This window comes from Papilio polytes, unplaced genomic scaffold, assembly GCF_000836215.1.
Source record: "Papilio polytes unplaced genomic scaffold, Ppol_1.0 DF823868.1, whole genome shotgun sequence".
NCBI lineage: Eukaryota > Metazoa > Arthropoda > Insecta > Lepidoptera > Papilionidae > Papilio > Papilio polytes.
In genome coordinates this window covers 1,845,300-1,853,789 of record NW_013525336.1, presented here as the reverse complement: position 1 = coordinate 1,853,789, position 8,490 = coordinate 1,845,300, and the positions used below count along the sequence as shown (strand labels likewise).

The 8,490-nt window shown below is 30.9% G+C and overlaps 3 protein-coding genes across 3 annotated transcripts; 1 reads left to right on the top strand and 2 right to left on the bottom strand.

Annotated features, from left to right (window-relative positions):
- Positions 1-30: 30 nt before the first annotated feature.
- On the bottom strand, positions 31-2,559 carry LOC106103138 (deleted in autism protein 1 homolog). Its single transcript, XM_013282807.1, has 3 exons — positions 1,797-2,559; positions 1,249-1,430; positions 31-735 (listed from the first exon to the last, which is right to left on the bottom strand). Exons 1-3 carry the CDS (start codon positions 2,412-2,414, stop codon positions 300-302), a joined length of 1,236 nt encoding a protein of 411 aa, XP_013138261.1. The 5' UTR covers positions 2,415-2,559; the 3' UTR covers positions 31-299.
- Positions 2,560-2,866: 307 nt separating this feature from the next.
- Positions 2,867-6,309, top strand: LOC106103139 (derlin-1). The gene is made up of 5 exons (XM_013282808.1): positions 2,867-3,177; positions 3,327-3,530; positions 4,129-4,277; positions 4,543-4,653; positions 5,018-6,309. Exons 1-5 carry the CDS (start codon positions 3,025-3,027, stop codon positions 5,154-5,156), a joined length of 756 nt encoding a protein of 251 aa, XP_013138262.1. The 5' UTR covers positions 2,867-3,024; the 3' UTR covers positions 5,157-6,309.
- A 222-nt stretch (positions 6,310-6,531) lies between these two features.
- On the bottom strand, positions 6,532-7,697 carry LOC106103140 (NADH dehydrogenase [ubiquinone] 1 beta subcomplex subunit 9). The gene is made up of 3 exons (XM_013282809.1): positions 7,509-7,697; positions 7,026-7,168; positions 6,532-6,765 (listed from the first exon to the last, which is right to left on the bottom strand). The coding sequence occupies exons 1-3, from the start codon at positions 7,604-7,606 to the stop codon at positions 6,572-6,574; spliced, it is 435 nt and encodes a 144-aa protein (XP_013138263.1). The 5' UTR covers positions 7,607-7,697; the 3' UTR covers positions 6,532-6,571.
- Positions 7,698-8,490: the final 793 nt, after the last annotated feature.

Genomic DNA, 8,490 nt, shown 5'->3' with positions numbered 1-8,490 from the left:
TCGGGGTTGTAGGATATTCAATAAAATGCATTCTTGTAATTTACATTTATTATGAAGAAAAATATTTACATTTGATTCTTAATGGCTAAACTTGCCAAGTTATACCTAACGATATAAATTGCAAAGTTGCAAATATGATTTTCTAATCCTTACCAACTATTGTACTGATTTAATTTCCATGTACATCCAGAAGACATTTCATATATTAAGATAAGACTAAATAAATAATAAGAAACTCATTTCCATTGCACACATTATGTAGATAGTTATATAAATATCTAACAGACAGTAGAAAAAATTCACCTTATTGTACCAGATCCAAATAGTTTTTCATCCATCAACATATCACTGATATAATGTTGAATCTTACCAAGAATTTTAAATCTATCATCACTATTTAAACATTCATTCAACAGCTTGTCTAAATACGGTCGCGAGGCGTTGATATTTTTCGGTATAGGATAGAGTAAAGGATTATCCTCTCCTCCGATAATATAACAAGCCGCCCACAAATTGTGATCACTCAAGTGATGTTTACACATGTTTTCTATAGAAAATGTGAATCCTGGTCCGATAAGTTCTCTGTTGTAACGCTGGTACCATTCTGGTAAATCTTTCTTTGGTGATATATGCTTATCAAGAACGATAACATCTTCTAAATCAACGAACGAAATCTCATCATTGTCATTCACAACAATGTTATCAAGTGACCAATCCATTAAATAAAAACGGAACCTGAAAAAGTATAAATAATCTTAGATTTAAATTAAGACAGTTGTACCTTTACATTATCATCGGTGACACCAGAGAGGATGATGATGATGGGGTCATCTACCCCTCATCGACCAGGAAATTGTAAACTAAATAAAAAAATCAAGTGTTAAAATGTTTTTTTTTTTTCATTTCATTTTCTCTTTAATTCTGTTTCAAATATGGATATTAAATAATGGCACAGATAGTACAGTATGGCACCTTATCTTTATCGTCACCCCCTCCTTTGGCCATCAGCCTACCCTACCGTGGTCATTAGCTAGCAATGCCCATACTATGTTTAGCTTAATCTATTTGGTGGAGGTAAACCTAGAAAGAGATGGATTAACTACCTGAAAGGTGACATGATCAAGAAGAGAGTGATGACTGAGATGACTGATGATAGAGTTATTTGGAGGACGAAACCCCGGAGCACCGATCCTACAGGAGTAGGATCTAATTAAGCTATTCATAAATAATATTTTAAAAAGTCCATACCTGTCATGTTTAAAAGTAAAATCCATCGCTGCTTCCAGAATCTGTTTAGCAATCTTCAGTTTTCTATGCCATTCAATATGTGTTAATGATGAAATTGGTACTCCTTCATAAGCAACTACCTCTAGTCTTCCACACACACCGGCATATGCTGGTACAGGCCAACCTTGAGATTTTGGCAGAATCTGGAAGATAATGTGATTTTACCTAGTTACATTTATCTATGGTCTATACAAGTACTATAAAGAGGAAAGATTTGTATTTTGCGTGTATTTGATTCATGTAAAAACTGCTGGGTCAGTTTATTCATTCTTTCACTATTAGAAAGGTAATTTATCTGTGAGTAATATAGCTCATATTTTTTAATTCCTTGCAGATCAAGTTGCGAGCTCCAGTAATTACTTTTTAAAATGCATCTTAAACAGAATTGCAAGTATAAGGACTGAATTTTCAACTTCTCTTAAAGTTAATATAAATCTTTTATGTAAGAATTAAAATCATTTTGAAATTATATCCTACTTTACTTTATTTCCTAGTGCATGATTTTTTACCTGCAAAATAATGGGTTCTGGATTAATACTGAGCATTGTCCAGATATTCAACATTTCAGACTTATAGTTTAATTTCCTATTTTCAATTAGAGGTTTTATAAGATCATGTATGCTATATGCATAAGGGCACAATACAAGTCCCTTACGAGGTTCAGAATCGGGCCAAGTAAAATTATACTGTACAATATTAATTATTTTATCCTCAACATTAGATGTATTAATAAGGTGAATTGGTTTGCAGGTTTCTTCCAAGTTCCATTTCTTGCATAAATTAGAATCAAACTCTTTAAATTCCCAATCATGAGCTAACTTCTTTAAAATAACTTTAATTTTAGATTTTGTGGACCCGTAATAAATATTTTTGGCATTAAATGCTAGTGACCAATGACCCCCAGTTTCAAGGTTTATCTGGTTTGAATATAATTCGGGACATATTGATACCCCATAACAAGCAGGGCAGCGGTGTAAATCAGTTATATGAATTATTTGCGGTGATTTTAAGTTACCAAACAATAATATGTAAATGTAAAAAGATGCTGCAAGCACAAGGATCGCGCAAACCCCTCGTTTACAATATCTACGTCTAAGTAACATTATTCTATACATTTTATCCTTCATAATACTAATTTAGCTGGAACAGTTAATTTAATTTAATATCCTTCAATTTTTATTTTCTACCGGCGTAATTTATTTTTTATAATCACATTTTGACGGTGTCAACTGACATCTGTCATACGATATCCGATCCGACCCGACAGTTAGAGACAGAGGCAGAGTCCAAGCAGAGTCCGTAGAGTAAATTGTGTTAATTGTTTTTGGGGTTTTTGAACGTTTGGTTTTAATGAAACAAACTCGCATTGATTCGTTAGTTTAACTACATTTCATACGTTTAATCTTATTATAAAATGAACATTTTCATACAAAAATTGAGGGTTTTTAATAAAGTAGATTGAGAAGTTGTTTTCGGTACCTTTTTCTTGATTTAAAAAATAACAAAAGATCATTCCTTTTAGGTAAAAAGTAAAAATAAATTTGATATTTTTACTCTTTGCTACCGCTCCGTTTGCAAATTATGGATAACAAATTCTTTTAGGACACGTGTACTTACTTGAAATTACATCAAGTTTCATCACAGGACGTTTATTTATTATCATATGATTCTCTTTCATATCAATTATTAAGTAGTGAGTCAGTTTTGTTATTACAGTTTTGTGCTCCTGTGTTCACTATGTCTGAATTTAAAGACTGGTATTATAGTGTACCCTTCTTCACAAGATACTGGCTATCGTTTACGATAATTTTAAGTTTAGTAGGTCGATTTGGAATAATCAATTACTACAATTTGGTGTTGGACTTTTATCCTTTCATCAATCAGTTCCAAGTAAGCTTTTATTTTATATTTAAACTGTTAATAGCAATCACCAGAACAAATTGCGGTTTCTATTTACGTTCAGGAAGAAGTACAAAATAATTAAGATCAAAGTTAAGTTTATTCAAATAATGTAATTGATATGATATACTTTTTTCTAGATATGGAGGCCACTAACAGCATTATTCTTCTATCCGATTGGACCAGGCACTGGTTTCCATTTCCTGATAAATTGTTACTTTCTGTACAATTACTCTCAGAGATTGGAAACGGGAATATTTGCAGGAAAACCAGCAGATTATTTCTACATGCTTCTGTTTAATTGGGCTTGCTGTGTTGTTATTGGAATACTGGTTAATTTGCCTGTGAGTTAAATTTAATTTTATAATAGTGTAAGCTACAATATATAAATGTTTTAAACAAAGTTAATTTAAATAGGGTATTGAAAGCTAAAAAGTAGTGTTTTTAATAATCCTATTACATTCATCAGAGTAAGTATGTTTTAATGAATATTTTCTTTATTTACAACAATATTATACAAAGCATTTACAATGCTACTTGTTTAAATGAATCATAATATATCTGACTAGTTGTTGCTTGCGACTCCTGCAGGAAAATAATAAATAAAGCCTATGTTATTCACAGAATACATTTCAAATGGTGAAAGAACTTGTAAAATCTACACAGTAGTTTTTGAGTTATTCCAATACATAAAATACAAACAAATCTTTCCTCTTTATAAAGTTAGTATGGGCTAGCTTTTGATCGGGACATCTATGCAAAATCTTACTCAGTAATAAAGCTTTCTAATGGGAAAAGTTTCAAAATTGGTTCTTTGCCCATTCAATCAAGTCTTTCTTTTCTATATTATTGTAGATATTAGATATAACCTTAGTAATTATTTATTTAATCACAGTTATCCATTAAAAGTTTTTAGATATGTATTTTTTTGTTTTTTTACAGATATTAATGGATCCAATGGTATTATCAGTGCTTTATGTATGGTGCCAACTTAACAAAGATGTAATTGTGTCATTCTGGTTTGGAACACGCTTCAAGGCAATGTATTTACCTTGGGTTCTGCTTGCGTTCAACCTTGTTCTAAGCGGAGGGTAAGTAGCATCTTACTTCTTACTAATATTATAAATACGAAAGTTTGGATAAAAAGTCTAAATAGTCTAAATGGCTGAATAGGTCTTAATAAAATTTGGTATGAAAATAGAGGGTGGTCTGGAAGAACACATAGGCTACAATCACTTTTTTTATTTTGTCGACGACGTCACAGGCGAAAGCTAGTTGAAAAAAAAATTTTTTTTGCTAGTTTTTACTAAATTCCATATTTAATTATTTGTGAATTATGTTTATAATCTTTTACAGTGGAATGATGGAACTGCTCGGTATTCTGATTGGTCATGTGGCATTCTTCCTTCTATTCAAGTACCCACAAGAGTTTGGTGGTCCCGCCTTATTAACACCTCCAGCGTTCCTGTAAGTTTATTTTTAATATTTCACTCAAATTTACTCGCCTACTTATTTTTATCGACAATAATACAAGACGGTTTGGTTTACACTTTTTTATTTACAAGATTAACAGTATATGCAAGATTTGTTACAAAATTACTGCTATACATACGAGTTGTTAATGAGTAAATAAAGTAATTTTAAGGCCATTATAGACATTTGGGCAAAACTGTTAATTCAATCAGTAAAAAAATTTCAATAGGTACTTAACTGTATAGTTTCGTACAGTTTGAATTTATGGATTAGGTGTAAGAGTAGATTTCTCATACTAATATAAATTACTACAGTATAGAAATTTATATGTGAGGTAACTAAGTAATGTATTTTTTAGGAAACAAATATTTCCGGATACACGATACGTCGGGGGTTTCGGTACAGCGCCTCAAGCGAGGGTGCCGGAGCGACCGGCTGGTGGTGTAGTCTTTGGCCGTCACAACTGGGGCAGAGGGCAGACGTTGGGAGGGAACTGATTGAGTACAAAACTTTATTTATAGTGAAAGTGAATATGACTCTAGTTTTATCACAATTGGATCTTTTGAATGATCTATTCATAGTTCATAGTCATGATGACAAAAAGCAATATTTTTAAAATTTTGAGAAATAAATATATTTCTAAGTTATGAATTGTTAATGCTAATTCAAGATATTTTCCTTAACTAAGAACACTGTTAAAATAAATTTTATAATATCAGATGCAAATGCGAATACTCATGTTAAGCTGTTCTTTCAAAAATACAGCTATGGGCGAAAATTTGAATAAACCCCATATGGGTTTTTTACTGGGTTCTGTTGTAACAAAAATATAAAAAGGCCATCAGAAACCGTCTTAACCCAGATAGCGGGCATTCCTGAATGGTGCCAGAAAGGCCAGCAATGCATCTGTGGTTCCTCTGGTGTTGTGGATTTTGGGCATCATTCACCTTGGTGTTATAAGCTTGTTTGCCTCTTTCTCTTTTAAAAAATAATGCCCTCTCTCTGTCCCTTTTAGAAAAGAGAGATAGCAACATGTTTTAGAAATAGCAGGGAAATTCTGTAGTTTTTGTGAAATTTAAACATAATGAAATGTCGCATATTTATTAAGTTATTTTTGTAAATAATTTACGTCAAAAGATAAAACGTTATCTTTGTTCTCATTTAAAAATAGAGTCATTTTATATTGTTATAATTTTTATACATATTAAATGAGTACAGATAAAAAAATATTTAAATCACATATTTCTTAAAGAGTACTTACTCTTTGTCTTTATTAAGTGAGATAGAAGATATCTCACTCTCACCTTATGAGTCCTCCAAAAATGTTTTTGTACTCCACTATATTAATATTTTAACCAAAAACGATATATGCATTTATTATTTGTAACAAGTACAGTCTTCTCTTTAAACGTCTTGCAAGAAAAAAAAGATATTATCATTATTAAAAACTTTAAATATTATTAAAAAGATATTTTATTTTATGTCAAACTAACAATGTTATAAAGAACAATAATATTATTTTTTCAAATTCTATTTTAAACTTCTGTTTATTTTAAATATGACCTCCAGTTTCTAGAAAAAGATGTACATATGGTCTAGGAGATGGATTTAACTATAACATGGAAATAAAATACTACTAAAAATTTGAAATGTAGTTTTCTTTACAATCTTCTACTTTTGCCAAATTATTTATTGTACAATAATGAACTTTTATATTTATTTAATTCTTTCGCACAAATATAACAATACGAAACTATAACGGTGCAATTGTAAAGCTTCTTTAAAAAGTATAAAACAACTTTGACAAGTCACAGATTGTTCCAGTATTATAAACAAGGTTTAATTTCAATATTCAAACAATAAAACAAAATGTAAATACCAATTACTTTACTAATATACAATGATTGTTTTTTTAATGGTGTGTATCATTAGGGTCAGGTTTTCCATATTCCTTCTCCCACATTGCAATAAATTCCTTCTTCCTTTGTTCACGTTTCTTAAAGTATTCAGGATATTGGGCTTTTTCCAACGGATGCCAGTAGTCGAGAACCCAATCAGGAGGTATTACTTCACGCTCGTACGCTACTCCGCCTGGACTTTTGGCAACTGCAACAATTTTTTAAGGTTTTTGTACACTGTTTATTACAAATTCTATGATTAATTTTCCCATAGTATTGTGTATTATATGTTTAGCTGTGATAACTTGATGTGATAAGTTTGTACTTATTGTCATGCAATAAAGTGTAGAAAAATGATATCAGGAATTTGTAGGAAACTGCACAAGATCACCACTTATTTTTTGCTGTTATGTCAAATTAACTTAACAAAAGATAGTATTAACTAAAAGTAATTATCAAGGTTCTTACATTTCTTGGGTATAGGATGTTGTGTTAGGAAAAGTTCTTCCTCTCCCTGTTTCAACATTTCCGCAGCCTTACGAGCATCTTTTTCGTTAATCATCTTCTCGAATTTCTCACGACAAAGTACAGCTTGGTAGCGGTATACATGGCTAAGAGACAAAAACAACCATCAAAAACATTTTCTATATTTGTACTTAATAACTAACTTAATTACATTATAATGACAAGTTTACTTTACTTAAAAATATCTTATTTTTACTACTACTTATGAGTTACATTTAAATTTTTTTTTTCTACTCTGATGTATTGAGGTTATATATTAACTAAATACAATTCGAAACATTGTCAAATAATAACCTTCGCAGTATCCCTGCATCTGAGAAAGTAGAGAATTATTATGAAACATTAAAATTAGTTCAAAATAAAACAGAACAATTACGTAATGTGAAGGGAGTTTAGATGAAAATGGTAACAATTTTGACATCTTACCGTCTATCATAAAACGATTCTAAATTCCGCAGCGTCCTTTTGTAAAGACTACATATTTTTTGCACTTGAGTTGTTATTCCAAGTGGAATATTCGACATATTTGTTAAATGTTTATCAGAATTTTATTGATTTTGATTTTTGATGGAATACGAACTGTCTTTTTGACACATGACAGCTAAGGACTTCATAACGATGTTGCCATAATAATATGGGAAACGTCTTGTAAATGTCTGAATTTTTGGATAATTGCGGAAGTTAATTAGTATTTATCCATGATGTTAACAACAATAGCAATATAGTCTTGATTTTTAAATAAGCATGACTTATTTCACATGTTAGACAAAGTATAATAAAATATCCAAGAAAATGTAGAGAAGAAAAGCCTTGAACCAAGAAACTTTTCTCATGTATTTGTTACAAGGATGCTTAAACACGCATATTGAGATTGCACTTTAAACGTTTAATGTCAGGAAATTACAGTTTTCGTATCTTGCTAACGGACATTTTACAAACAATGCTCCAAAAGCAATAAGTTGAAATCCGTAATATCTGGCTACCCTTTAGAGAAACTTGCTTTAACTTGTATTATCGTTTGTAAAATGACATGTTATAAAATATTGTCCCCCGTTTCAGTTGTAAATTCTGGATTTGCTACTTATTCTATTCTCTAACCCTAAAGTGCTTCTCTACTTAAAACGTTTAGCGTTTTTTGCGATTATGTAATAGATAGTACTATTTAAAAGTAAATGTAGAGAGTTTTAAGCATATTAGTCTAAAACATTTTATTCCTAAAACTTATTGTGGCGTGTGCTAAGATATACAATCAAAAAGGCATTACATTATTAAATGCAATCACGAAATAAAACCATACCTCGAGCAACATTAACGGGGTCAAAGAAAGTTAGAAAAACGGACTCGATGAGATGACTAAAGTGGACCGGTCGCTGCGACTGCCGCCGAGTAACATTGACTGGATCTTACA

Coding starts and splice junctions, on each gene's coding strand:
- LOC106103139 (XM_013282808.1), top strand. CDS start 3,025: ATGTCTGAATTTAAAGACTGGTATTATAGTGTACCCTTCTTCACAAGA. Junction 4,278..4,542: donor AACCTTGTTCTAAGCGGAGG/GTAAGTAGCATC, acceptor AATCTTTTACAG/TGGAATGATGGAACTGCTCG. Junction 4,654..5,017: donor TTAACACCTCCAGCGTTCCT/GTAAGTTTATTT, acceptor TGTATTTTTTAG/GAAACAAATATTTCCGGATA.
- LOC106103140 (XM_013282809.1), bottom strand. CDS start 7,606: ATGTCGAATATTCCACTTGGAATAACAACTCAAGTGCAAAAAATATGT. Junction 7,169..7,508: donor GAATCGTTTTATGATAGACG/GTAAGATGTCAA, acceptor TTTGTCTCTTAG/CCATGTATACCGCTACCAAG. Junction 6,766..7,025: donor ACATCCTATACCCAAGAAAT/GTAAGAACCTTG, acceptor AAATTGTTGCAG/TTGCCAAAAGTCCAGGCGGA.
- LOC106103138 (XM_013282807.1), bottom strand. CDS start 2,414: ATGAAGGATAAAATGTATAGAATAATGTTACTTAGACGTAGATATTGT. Junction 1,431..1,796: donor CAGAACCCATTATTTTGCAG/GTAAAAAATCAT, acceptor ATTATCTTCCAG/ATTCTGCCAAAATCTCAAGG. Junction 736..1,248: donor TTTACTTTTAAACATGACAG/GTATGGACTTTT, acceptor ATACTTTTTCAG/GTTCCGTTTTTATTTAATGG.